The 14,090-nt window shown below is 44.7% G+C and overlaps 1 protein-coding gene across 14 annotated transcripts in view; it reads right to left on the bottom strand.

Annotated features, from left to right (window-relative positions):
- BIN2 (bridging integrator 2) overlaps positions 1–14,090 on the bottom strand; it is a 49,379-nt gene that overhangs the window by 32,945 nt on the left and 2,344 nt on the right. For 9 of the 14 annotated variants that reach the window (XM_055294808.2, XM_055294809.2, XM_055294812.2 and 6 more), the window contains exon 2: positions 5,719–5,799. The exons of the other annotated variants lie outside the window; for them this stretch is intronic. In XM_055294808.2, coding sequence (XP_055150783.2) covers positions 5,719–5,799 — 81 coding nt within the window. The remainder of the gene's footprint in view (positions 1–5,718; positions 5,800–14,090) is intronic. 14 annotated transcript variants of the gene reach the window in all.

Here is a 14,090-nt window from a genome sequence, read left to right as displayed (position 1 = left end):
TCCATAAACTAAGAGCCTTGAGGGCAGGCAGGTTGTCTCATTCATGTTGAAGTCCCAGCACCAAACACAGTTCCTGGCACACAGCAGGTGCTCATAAAATGTTTGTTAAATGAATTTACCAAAAAGAGAATTTCAAAAGCATGTTCAATCAGCACTTATTATAGGTGTATCATTCTCTCAGTCAAGAAGTTTTCCTTATTTTTTTTTTTTTTTTTATAGAGACAAGGTCTCACTATGTTGCCCAGGCTGGTCTTGAACCCCTGGCCCTTCCGCTTCAGCTTCCCAAAGTGTTGGGATGACAGGCATGAGCCACTGCACCCAGTAGAAGCTTTTCCTTATTTCCAACCTAACTCCATTTCATTTCTCAAACATATTTTCTCCCCTTAAGTGATGTTTAAATGGTGGGCTTCCACAGGGAATTCTGAGGGGTTTGTCCCATCAGATCTTGTTCTTCCTGATGGCACTTCTTTATCTCTTACCTTTTCTACCTACACATCTGCTCTTAGAGAGAGGACAAAGGGACAGAATGGGCCAAGAATCAGAAACCTTCCACAGTGCGTGTTAACTTACTGATTTTTCTTCTTTTCATCCTGGAGTTGGAAATAGAACAGTAAGAAGAGTTGAGAAGAGGCCCAGAGAGGCCTCCTAGTGAGGCACAGTGAAAAAAGCTTGAGTTTAAGTCCAAATCCTGGCCCTGCAACTTATATGCTGTTACTTTACTATTAACATCACACAAAAAAGGAGACAATCGCCGGGTGCGGTGGCTCACGCTTGTAATCCCAGCACTTTGGGAGGCCGAGGCGGGCGGATCACGAGGTCAGGAGATCGAGACCACGGTGAAACCCCGTCTCTACTAAAAATACAAAAAAAAAATTAGCCGGGCGTGGTGGCGGGTGCCTGTAGTCCCAGCTACTTGGAGAGGCTGAGGCAGGAGAATGGGGTGAACCTGGGAGGCGGAGCTTGCAGTGAGCCGAGATTGCGCTACTGCACTCCAGCCTGGGCGACAGAGCAAGACTCCATCTCAAAAAAAAAAAAAAAAAAAAGGGACAACCAGACTTTATGTGCCTCCTGATGGAAGAATACAATAACACCTACTAAGTATTCTTGCCATTAAAACAAAAACCTGAATCTCATCAAGCCTCTAAGTCTATTCATTTATAGAAAATATGGAAGACATAGGAACATATTAGACAATATCATGGGAATTCAATCAGCAAAATATACACTATAGGAAACTGCAGGACAAACAACCTAGTATCATTAACAAATAAGCTACAAGAAGGGAGGGATTAGAATATAGATTAAGAGATATGACCTTAAATCTAAGAAACTTAAAACATGTCAGTGAGTTGCTGATTTAAACAAACCATAAAAAGCATGAAGACACAATCGGGAATTTGAACACTGACAGGATATTTTGTGATATTAAGAAATGATTCGGCCGGGTGCGGTGGCTCACGCCTGTAATCCCAGCACTTTGGGAGGCCGAGGCGGGCGGATCATGAGGTCAGGAGATCGAGACCATCCTGGCTAACACGGTGAAACCCCGTCTCTACTAAAAATACAAAAATTAGCCGGGCGAGGTGGCAGGCACCTGTAGTCCCAGCTACGCGGGAGGCTGAGGCAGGAGAATGGCGTGAACCCCGGGGGGCGGAGCCTGCAGTGAGCCGAGATCGCGCCACTGCACTCCAGCCTGGGTGAAAGAGCGAGACTTCGTCTCAAAAAAAAAAAAAAAGAAATGATTCTAGTTTTTTTAAAAGATAGCACTAAAACTTACATTTTAGGCCGGGCGCGGTGGCTCACGCTTGTAATCCCAGCACTTTGGGAGGCCGAGGTGGGCGGATCACGAGGTCAGGAGATCGAGACCACGGTGAAACCCCGTCTCTACTAAAAATACAAAAAAATTAGCCGGGCGTGGTGGCGGGCGCCTGTAGTCCCAGCTACTTGGAGAGGCTGAGGCAGGAGAATGGCGTGAACCCGGGAGGCGGAGCTTGCAGTGAGCCGAGATTGCGCCACTGCACTCCAGCCTGGGCGACAGAGCGAGACTCCGTCTCAAAAAAAAAAAAAATAAATAAATAAAAAAATAAAACTTACATTTTAGTGGAATATTTAATCTGAAATATCTGAAAAGATTTGTATGACATTGGTAAGTGAAAAAGGCAAGTTGCAAAATCATATGCATGGAATAATCTCACTTTAGTAAATCTCACATTTATTTATTGTGGATATACTTAGATATCATACACATACATAGCAAAGTAATTGTAAAGATATAAAATAACATTGTTGTAGTTTAGGAAGATGTAAAATCATAATTGTTTTGTTTATATTGTTTTCTTTTCCTTTTTTTTGAGATAGGGTCTCACTTTGTCACCCCGGCTGGAGTGCAGTGGCACAAACAAAGCTCACTGTAGCCTAGACCTCTGAGACTCAGGCAGTCCTCTTGCCTCAGCCTCTCAAGTAGCTGAGAATACAGGAGCACACCCCCATGACCAGCTAATTTTTGTATTTTTTGTAGAGATGGGGTTTTGCCATGTTGCCCAAGCTGGTCGCAAGCTTCTGAGCTCAGCACTTTGGCCTCCCAAAGTGCTGGGATTATAGGTGTGAGCCACCATGTTGGGCCTATTATTAATTTTTAAATTCATTTCTTTCTTTTTTCTTTATGTAGGGGCTTTTTTTTTTTTTGAGACAGGGTCTTGCTCTGTTGCTTAGGCTGGAGTGCAGTGGCACAATCACAGCTCACTGCTCAGTAGCTGGGACCACAGACGTGCGCCACCATGCCCAGCTAATTTTTCTTATTTTTTGTAGAGTTAAGGTCTCCTGTGTTGCTGGGTTTGTCTCAAACTCCTAGTCTTAGCAATCCTCCCACCTCGGCCTCCCACTGGGAGGTGTGAGCCACTGCATGCAACCATGTACTTTCTGATTTGTTGTAATGAGTACGTATTTTATTTATACTTATTTATTTATTCATTTTTGAGACCAGGTCTTGCTCTGCTGCCTAGGCTGGCATGCAGTGGTATGATCATAGCTCACTGCAGCCTGGAATTCCTGGGGTCAAGCGATCCTCCTACCTTAGCCTCCCAGGTAGCTGGGACTACAAGCATGTGCTAACATACCTGGCTAATTTTTGTATTTTTTTGTAGAGACAGGATCTTGCTATGTTGCCCAGGCTGGTCTTGAATTCCTAGGCTCAATTGATCCTCCTGCTTTGGCCTCCCAAAGTGCTGGTATTACAGGCATAAGCCACCATGCCTGGCCAAGTAAATGTTGTATAGAAAAATATTTTGAGGTATGATAATGGTATTGTGGCTACATTTTAAAAGAGTTCTATTTTTAGAGATTGATAGTGAATTTTTTTTTTTCTTTTTGAGACAGAGTATCACTCTGTCACCCAGGCTGGAGTGCAGTGGTGCGATCTCGATCTCGGCTCACTGCAACTTCCGCCTCCCAGGTTCAAGCAATTCTCCTGCTTCAGCCTCCCGAGTAGCTGGGATTACAGGCATGTGCTACCACGCCCAGCTAATTTTTGTATTTTTAGTAGAGATGGGGTTTTACCATGTTGGCCAGGCTGGCCTCGAACTCCTGACCTCAGGTGATCTGCCCGCCTCAGCCTCCCAAAGTGCTGGGATTACAGGCGTGAGCCACTTCGCCTGGCCTGATAATGAGATTTTTATAGATGTGTAAATGTTGTTGGAATCAAAATGGAGTCACTAGTGTTAAAAAAAAAAATCTCTGATAATAGAGCCAGGGAAGGCTATGAAGAGAGCATTCTCATGCTTATTTGCCTGATAAGAATTATCACAAAAGATCCTATGAAAACCACAACCTTGCACAAAGGCCATCACAATCTTATACAAAAAACATTTCTGCAAGGACTTCTGCCCAGCAACTGCCTGTTCAACCTTGGACTGGTGTCACCCTTATTATTGATCTTTGTAGCCAACGATAATTATTTTCAAAGAATCATGTAATCCTTCTCATTTTTTCCTTTGAAAACATGTCTTCCTTTACCTCCCTGAATACCTCATAGTTTACTATGGTACACATATTCCCATTGCAATGCTCTATTCCCACATAAATACCCTTTTCTCTTAGCCTCCCTCTGTTCGTTACTTAGGTCGACGAATGAAATGATATATCTAGAATTTGTTTCATAATAATCAAAGATAGGATAAAGTGAGTGGTGACACAGTGAAACATGAATGCCCATGAGTGGATACATTATGGAAGCTGAGTGATGAGTACATGTGAATTCATTTTACAAGTTTATCTGCCTTTGTACATATTTGAAATATTCCATTAAAAAAAAAAGTTTAGGCCGGGCGCGGTGGCTCACGCTTGTAATCCCAGCACTTTGGGAGGCCGAGGCAGGCGGATCACGAGGTCAGGAGATCGAGACCACAGTGAAACCCCGTCTCTACTAAAAATACAAAAAATTAGCCTGGCGTGGTGGCGGGCGCCTGTAGTCCCAGCTACTCGGAGAGGCTGAGGCAGGGGAATGGCGTGAACCCGGGAGGCGGAGCTTGCAGTGAGCCAAGATTGCGCCACTGCACTCCAGTCTGGGTGACAGAGCCAGACTCCGTCTCAAAAATAAAAAATAAAAAATAAAAAATAAAAATAAAAATAAATAAATAAATAAATAAAGTTTATCAGATCTAAGATGGTAAACCAGTAACAACAACAAAAAGTTCAAAAGTAAGATTCCCAGGCCCTACTCCCAGAGACCTTGCATTTAAAAATATTTCCCAAATGATTCCGATATACACTCAGCTACTGAATTAGATGATAGCTAATAACCCATTAATATAATTTTAAAAATTATTTTCTATATAATTTAACTATAATTTTAAAAATTATTTTCTATATAATTCAACTAACTGATATTTATATAGTAAAGAATTTGTGGGCCAGGTGCAGTGGCTCATGCCCGTAATACCAGCACTTTGGGAGGCCAAGGCGGGTGGATCATCTGTGGTCAGGAGTTTGAGACCAGCCTGGCCAACATGGTGAAACCCTGTCTCTACTAAAAATAAAAATAAAAAATTGTCATAGCATGGTGGCATACGCCTGTAATCTCAGCTACTCGGGAGGCTGAGGCAGGAGAATCGCCTGAACCTGGAAGGTGGAGGTTGCAGTGAGCCTAAATAAATAAATAAATAAATAAATAAATAAAGAACATTTCTCTGTTCCCCAAAATGACAGCAGCAAGAAAAGTAAGTTCTTTATTTTTATTTTTAGTTTTTTTTTTTTTGAGATGGAGTTTCACTCTTGTCACCCAAGCTGGAGTGCAATGGAAAGATCTCTGTTCACTGCAACCTCTGCCTCCCAGGTTCAAGTGATTCTCTTGCCTCAGCCTGCCCAGTAGCTGGGATTACAGGTGCACGCCACCCTGCCTAGCTAATTTTTTTGTATTTTTAGTAGAGATGGGGTTTCACCATGTTGGCCAGGATGGTCTCGAACTCCTGACCTCAGGTGATCCGCCTGCCTCGCCCTCCCAAAGTGTTGGGATTATAGGGGTGATCCACTGTGCGCGGCCAGTAAATTCCTTTAGTTCACTGAGGAAGGATAAGCAGCAGGTCACCCTGTAGCCCTTAACCCTAGGGGGAGGGTGGCTTGGTGGAGATGTTTGCCAGTTTGTAGAACTTATTGTTCTTCTGCCACTCAGCCCTCATGTCTCTTTTCTTCTTCCACGCTTCCCTCCTCTACCCTCCAGATTACCTGTTGTTGGTAGAAGCTGTTAGCACTTTGTTCAAATCGTTCATCTTTGGTTTCTACAGCTTTCCCCAATTTCTGCAGCACCTAGGGATATAAGTCAGAAAGGCCCGTAAGGTTATAGTCAAGTCTCTCTTACACATGACCTCATATGACCCTGGCTTCAGTTAAGAATCTCACAACTCAAGGGCTGTACTTATTTATTTATTTATTTATTTATTTATTTATTTATTTATTTTTGAGACGGAGTCTCACTCTGTTGCCCAGGCTGGAGTGCAGTGGCACGATCTCGGCTCACTGCAACCTCCGCCTCCCGGGTTCAAGCAATTCTCCTGCCTCAGCCTCCTGAGTAGCTGGGATTATAGGCGTGCACCACCACGCCCAGCTAATTTTTGTATTTTTAGTAGAGACGGGGTTTCATCATGTTGGCCAGGTTGATCTCGAACTCCTGACCACAAATGATCTACCCGCCTTGGCCTCCCAAAGTGCTGGGATTACAGGAGTGAGCCACTGCCCCTGGCCTTGAAGGGCTGTACTCTTACTGGACCAAAAGAATTACGAATGTAACAAACTGCTGAAAAAACAATCCTGTTTTGTAGTTCTTTTCAAATTAGAGGTAGCTCTAAGGGATATGTAGTAGTGAGCTAGAGGATATATATTAATATAAAGCTCAAAAGAAATAAGGTGTATCTGGCCAGGTGCGGTGGCTCACGCCGGTAATCACAGCACTTTGGGAGGCCAAGGCAGGCAGATCACCTTAAGTCGGGAATTCGAGGCCAGGCTGACCAATATGGAGAAACCCCGTCTCTACTAAAAATACAAAATTAGCTGGGCATGGTGGCGCATGCCTGTAATCCCAGCTACTGGGGAGGCTAGGCAGGAGAATCGCTTGAACCCAGGAGGCAGAGGTTGCAGTGAGGCAAGATTGCGCCATTGTACTCCAGCTTGGACAACAAGAGCGAAACTCTGTCTCAAAAAAAAAAAAGAAAGAAAGAAGGTATATCTTTCTGAATGTCATTGTTATTATTGTTATTATTTTATTTGAGACAGCATCTTGCTCTGTTGCCCTGGCTGTAGTACAGTGGTGCAATCACAACTTCCTACAGCCTCAACCTCTCTGGGCTCAATCCTCCCACCTCAGCCTCTCCAGTAGCTGGGACCACATGCTCACACCACCACACCTCACTAATTTTTAAAAACTTTCTGTAGAGACAGGGTCTCACTATGTTGCTCAGGCTGGCTGAACTCCTGGGCTCAAGTGATCCTGCTGCTTCAGCCTCCCAGAGTGCTGCAATTATAGGCATAAGCCATCAGGCTGGCTGGCATTGTTACTAATTTTTTTTTTTTTGAGATGGAGTCTCACTCTGTCACCCAGGCTGGAGTGCAGTGGCACAGTCTCAGCTCACTGCAAGCTCCGCCTCCCGGGTTCACGCCATTCTGCTGCCTCAGTCTCCTGATTAGCTTGGCAATACAGGCACCCGCCACTATGCCCGGCTAAGTTTTTTTGTATTTTTAGTAGAGACAGGTTTTCACCTTGTTAGCCAAGATGGTCTCGATCTCCTGACCTCCTGATCCGCCCGCCTCGGCCTCCCAAAGTGCTGGGATTACAGGCGTGAGCCACAGCACCCAGCCTGTTATTAATGTTTAAAGTGGGTTTTTGAGAAGGAAGGAGGAAAGCATTATATTACAACAAGTATTGATGAGAAAAATGTAAACTGTGCATGGCTTTTAAGTAAAATGTGAGCCTTGAAGACATTTTTTACTTGAGAGACTGTTTTCAGCTATAGCCATAGGTTCCTCTAGATAGATGAGGTTAGAGAGGTTGGGCAGGGACACTTCTCTCATGGGGGCTTTTGTGGAAAACTTTGAGAGGCCCCGATATAATGCATTTGAAACTCAGCTAGACCTGAATGCTATCCATATCTATCGCTTCTCAACTAGAAAACCTGAAGCCAAACCGTCATACTGATGTCAGTGCTAACGCAAAAGACATGTGGATGAATAAGACCCAGTCTCTGTTCTCATAGGACACTCACTTATAAACAGGCAATTACATGTAGTAAGAAAGCCCTGAGTCTTCTGCCTATAACCCCCATCTTGGAAGGAGATACCATCATCCTGCCAAGTCCAAGTTAGAATCTCAGGAGTTGCCTTCAACTACTTCTTCATCCTCTTCATTGAATCCCTCGCCATGTCCATCTCTAGAAACCATCTTATTCCCCTGGTCTCACTGCCACAGCCTTAGTCTAGGCCCTCACCATTTATTACCTGGCCTGCCGCAGTAGGTCTGCTATGCTGCTGCTCCTTAAAATCTTCTAATGGTTCCCCATTCATCTGTTCAACACATTTTTATTAAATGCCCAATATGGGCTAGGTGCGGTGGCTCACGCGCCCAGCCTTGGGAGGCCGAGGCAGGCGGATCACTTGAGGTCAGGAGTTCGAGACCAACCTGGCTAACAGGGTAAAACCCCATCTCTACTAAAAATACAAAAAAAAAAAAATTAGCCTTGGAGTGGTGGCAGACGCATGTAATCCTAGCTACTCGGGAGGCTGAGGCAGGAGAATCACTTGAGCCTGGGAGGCAGAGGTTGCAGTGAGCCAAGATTGTGCCACTGCACTCCAGCCTGGGTGACAGAGGGAGACTGTCCCAAAAAAAGGAAAAAAAAAGTCCAATATGTATCTTTTAAGTAATAGTTCAAATTCTAGCATGCATGCAGGTCCCAAGGATCTGACCCTACATTAAGCTTCACCTCTCATATTCCTCCTCTCTGCAGGTCTCCTTTCCTGACAGTTTTTTAGTTTCCCGAATAACCCACACTGTTGCTCGTCATAGATGCTGGTCCCTCTTTCTAGAATGCCTTTCCTCACCTTGTCTGCCAGGCAAGTATCTTACAAAACCCAGTTCAACTCTGTATCTTTTGTGATACTTAACCACATCAACTTCATCGCATTGATCGATTATTCACTCCCTCCCAAGTGCTTGCAACTTCTGTATCTTGTATACAGTTCAATTGTTGTTTTATTACTACTATTATTATTATTATTATTTTGAGACAGAGTTTCGCTCTTGTTGCCCAGGCTGGAGTACAATGGTGCGATCTCTGCTCACCACAACCTCTGCCTCCTAGGTTCAAGCAATTCTTCTGCCCCAGCCTCCTGAGTAGCTGGGATTACAGGCATGTGCCACCACGCCTGGCTAATTTTGTATTTTTAGTAGAGATAGGGTTTATCCATGTTGGTAAGGCTGGTCTCGAACTCCTGACCTCAGGTGATCCGCCCGCCTTGGCCTCCCAAAGTGCTGGGATTACAGGTGTGAGCCACCGTGCCTGGCCTGTTTTATTATTTCTATTTGTTTATTCTCCTAAACTATACGCTCCTTCAGGTTTAGGTACTTGCTTTGTTCATTTGGATTTCTCAGTATCCAGGAACTAAATATTTAATAATTGTAACAGGAAGGAGAGTAAGACTGATATAGGAGAGGATATAGGACTGAATGAGTGGAGCCTTGGAGTAGGATTTTCTAGATTGAAGTAGAGTATAGGGGCTGGGCGCAGCGTCTTACGCCTGTAATCCCAACACTTTCGGAGGCCAAGGTGGGTGGATCACCTGAGGTCAGGAGTTTGAGACCAGCCTGACCAACATGGTGAAACCCCATCTCTACTAAATACAAAAAAATTTAGCTGGGTGTGGTGGTGCACGCCTGCAATCCCAGCTACTTGGGAGGCCGAGGCAGGAGAATCGGTTAAGAGGTCGCAGTGAGCCAAGATTGCGCCATTGCACTCCAGCCTGGGCAACAGAGTGAAACTTTGTCTCAAAAAACAAAACAAAAAGTTAAATTAAATTAAATTAAAAAAGAAAAAAAGGCCGGGTGCGGTGGCTCACGCCTGTAATCCCAGCACTTTGGGAGGCCGAGGTGGGTGGATCACAAGGTCAGGAGATCAAGACCATCTTGGCTAACAAGGTGAAACCCTGTCTCTACTAAAAATACAAAAAATTAGCCGGGCATGGTGGCGGGTGTCTGCAATCCCAGCTACTCAGGAGGCTGAGGCAGGAGAATGGCATGAACCCGGGAGGCGGAGCTTGCAGTGACCCGAGATAGCGCCACTGCAGTCCGGCCTAGGCGAAAGAGCAAGACTCTGTCTCAAGAAAAAAAAAGAAAGAAAAAGAAAAAAGAAATAGAGTATAAAGGGTGAGAGTAGAAAGAGGATTCCAGTTAGAGACAACAGCATCAGGAAAATCATAGGAGTACACAGCTTCACGAGCTGGTTCAGCATGGCTATTATGGGGAGTGGTGGGGAATGAAGCTAGAAAGGGAGACTGGAGTTTCATTATGAAGGGCTTTGAATGCCATGCAAGAGTGCCCAGATATGGGGAGTGTGGCAGGTTCTGTGGAGAGACTCTGATTCATATCTCCATTCTTTTTTTTGTTTGTTTTTTTGGAGACAAGTCTTGCTCTGTCGCCCAGGCTGGAGTGCAGTGATGCCATCTCAGCTCACTGCAACCTGTGCCTCACCGGCTCAAGTGATTCTTCTGCCTCAGCCTCCCAAGTAGCTGGGATTACAGGCGCCCACCACCACGCCTGGCGAATTTTTGTATTTTTAGTAGAGACAGGGTTTCGCCATGTTGGCCAGGCTGGTCTTGAATTCCTGACCTCAGGTGATCTGCTCACCTCAGCCTCCCAAAGTGTTGGAATTACAGGCATCAGCCACCGGGCCGCCAGTATCTCCATTCTTAATCCCGGGGTTGTGTCTCATTCCTGGAGCTCTTGCTGTAGTGGATAAGATCAAGCACTCTGGAGTTAGACAGATATGGGCTCCTATCTTGGCCTTCCTACTTACTGACTGTTAAGTCTTCAGGCAAGTCATTAAAACTTCTGAGCCTCAGTTTACAGAACTCCCTTTCCCCCATTAGATAATATTTATCTCCTGGAGTTGTCAGGAGGATTAAATGACATTTTGCATGTAAATTGCTTTCTCAGAGCTGCCCTACAAAGAGCACTCAATAGGTACTCACTGTCATTATGTTTAGTTTTGCTCCCTTGCCTGTAAATGCTTATATTTTTGGTTTGGCCATATCTGTTTGGTTTGGCCATATCTGTTTCTATCTGTCTCTAACTACACCTCACTTGCCGCCCAGCCCTGGATGTGCAGTCTGCCATCCTCCCTGGCTCCACCCTTCCCCGCTAACAAAACACTGTTCTCTACCAGAAAGTTGCAAAACCATCTTGTTTAGTGGTAAGTGCAGCTCTTAACTTCCTTTCTGCTACCCCTCCCTTCCTTTGTCCCTAATTTGGTTCTTCTTAGGTGGAGAGGATAGAAAAAAACAGTAAAGAGAAAACTCAGTCTAGAGTCAGTGTAAGGGATGACTGGGGCAGACCAATCTCCCCAATCCCCAAAAGGCTCAAGGCCAAAAGTCTTGGAGGGTGTGGGGTCGGGGGTTGGGGGGTACTGAGAGAAACTTCCTCACCTTCCAACTCTGAAAGTGAAAAGGCGTTACCACCCTGAAACATACCCCAGTGCTCTGGGGCCAAAGTAATTTGTTGCCATAAGCAACAGGTACATGTTAGGGCACTTATACTGTGTCATGCGTGTTCTTCCATTGAAAGACCCTTGAGGGAACAGGGTGTACAGATGCTAAACAGATGTTTGTTGAAACAATGAATAAATCACTACTTTTGGATCACTTCCTAATGAAAACCCATATAATGCTAATCCCTAAAATCCTGCTTTGAGAATTCTGTCCCAATTTACCTGGCCTGGCAGCTAAATTAGAATATAGATATTTAAGGAGAAAGAGCAAGAGCGAGGCAAGAAAGTAAATGTGGCAAAATGTTAACACTTGGTGAATCTGCATGAAAAATATTCCAGTGTTCATTGATTATTTATAACTTTTCTGTAGATCAGGGTTGGGGTGGAAATAGAGCTTTAAAAAAAATTACTACATATATCTTTGGTGGCTACAGTTCCTTACCATTGCCTCTCCCATAATCATTTATTATATTTTAGTTAATTCCCTCTATTGGGGTAATTTGCATAGGGCCTGGATATTTGATATTATAAAATTTTGCTAAAATTTTTTCTTAGGTGCAGTAAATTTTTGTGGTTATGTAGGAAATCTTTCTTTCTCTCTCTTTCCTTCCTTCCTTCCTTTTCTCTCTCTCTCTCTCTCTTTCTTTCGAGACAGAGTCTAGCTCTATTGCCCAGGCTGGAGTGCAGTGGCACAATCTCAGCTTACTGCAACCTCCACCTCCCAGGTTCAAGCGATTCTCCTGCCTCAGCCTCCAAGCAGCCAGGACTACAGGCGCGCTCCACTAGGCTAATTTTTGTATTTTTTGATAGAGATGGGCTTTCAACACATTGGCCAGGTTGGTCTTGAACTCCTGACCTCGGGTGATCTACCCACCTCGCCCTCCCAAAGTGTTGGGATTACAGGCATGAGCCATGGCGCTTGGCCGGAAATCTTTATTTTTAGGATATATGATAAAGTAAGCTTTCCTTAAAAGGTCCTAATATACTTTTTCCAGCCTTTTCTCTGACCACTCCCTGTGCTCCAGCTGAGCTGTAGTTCTCACTCCAGTCTCCATGCCTTGCTTATGCTGGCACTTCTCAGCTAGAATGCTCTCTGACCACTTGTCTGAAAAACTACTAATCGTCCATAATTCCTATTTCAAATTCAGCCTCCACTATAAAACCTCTCGATTCTCCCCAATCCTTTTGTCATCTGAATTCCCATAGACCTGCATCTCTCAGGTCAGTTATTTTATTCTTCTTCTTTTTTTTTTTTTTTAACTAGATTGTAAGCTTTTGGCAAAGCAAGAATGTCTCTTACCCCTAAATTCCCTGCTGGGTCCAGCTCAGTACCCTGAACAAAGGAGTTTTTCTGTAAATATTTGTGGAATTTAACCCTCTGGGATTTAAGCTGAGTAGATGTCAACAGAGGAGAAGACCAACAAAGGAGTGGTAAACAACGCCCCTTCTCAGGGGGATCTGAGAGGTTTGCCACAGAGAAATCACAAACAGATGGTGAAAGCAGTACTATAGTTGGAAATGAGAAGATGTATCATGCTAAAAAAAAAAAACCACACACACAATAAAGCCAGCTTAAATTCAGTCCCATGTTGAGTTTGGGTGGGAAATGGAAAACAGACCAAGTATGTTTCATCCCTATTGTGTTTAATGGTCACCAGACCTCCACTCCCAGCTTTTCAGAGGATGCCTGAACAAAAAGTGTTTCGACTCCTGAGTTCTGTTCCTGAGAGAGGATCAGCAGGAAGTGGGGGAGGCACAGATGTGAGAATGGCTTATCAGGAACGTTGTAAAGCAGCAGGCTGAGTGAGGTTAGGATTCAGAGGCAGGACACCTGGGTTTCAGTAATATTTCTGCTACCTACCAATCTCTTTTGAGCCTTGTTTCCTTATTTCTAAAACAGAGATGCTAATAACCTGCTTAAAGGGTTGAATAGATGAAGGGAGATGACATCTGTAGAATGTTGGCTCCATAAAGGGAGAGAGAATCACTTTGTCTTTTTTTTTTTTTTTCGAGACAGAGTTTTGCTCTTGTTGCCCAAGTTGGAGTGCAATGGCGCGATCTCCGCTCACGGCAACCTCCGCCTCCCAGGTTCAAGCGATTCTGCTGCCTCAGCCTCCTGAGTAGCTGGGATTACAGGCATGCGCCACCACGCCCGGCTAATTTTGTATTTTTAGTAGAGACGGGGTTTCTCCACATTGGTCAGGCTGGTCTCGAACTCCTGACCTCAGGAGATCCACCTGCCTGGGCCTCCCAAAGTGCTGGGATTACAGGCGTGAGCCACTGCACCCCGCTGATAATCACTTTCTTATATCCCTGTCTCTGGTCCATAACAGGCGCTTGATATTTGACACATTTCGCTATTTGACACATTAGCTATTACTTTTTTTTTTTTTTTTTTTTTTTTTTTGAGACGGAGTCTTTCTCTGTCCCCCAGGCTGGAGTGCAGTGGCGCGATCTCGGCTCACTGCAACCCCCACCCCCTAGGTTCACGCCATTCTCCTGCCTCAGCCTCCTGAGTAGCTGGGACTACAGGCGCCCGCTAACACGCCCGGCTAATTTTTTGTATTTTTAGTAGAGACGGGGTTTCACCGTGTTAGCCAGGATGGTCTCGATCTCCTGACCTCGTGATCCGCCCGCCTCGGCCTCCCAAAGTGCTGGGATTACAGGCTTGAGCCACCGCGCCCGGCTAGCTATTACTTATTACTCAGAAGATTACATCCAACTGCTTGCAGAAAAAGCAGAAAGTGTTGCAAGGAATTCTTTCATTCTAGTGCAAATTTCTCCCTCTTTATCTTGCTCTCAATAACTTCCCAAGACTCAAGGACTGGCTTCAGGCTGACTGAGCTGAGC

Source organism: Symphalangus syndactylus, chromosome 10, assembly GCF_028878055.3.
Source record: "Symphalangus syndactylus isolate Jambi chromosome 10, NHGRI_mSymSyn1-v2.1_pri, whole genome shotgun sequence".
Taxonomy (NCBI): domain Eukaryota; kingdom Metazoa; phylum Chordata; class Mammalia; order Primates; family Hylobatidae; genus Symphalangus; species Symphalangus syndactylus.
The sequence above is the reverse complement of the archived record's forward strand: the minus strand, read 5'-3'. Positions and strand labels throughout refer to the sequence as shown.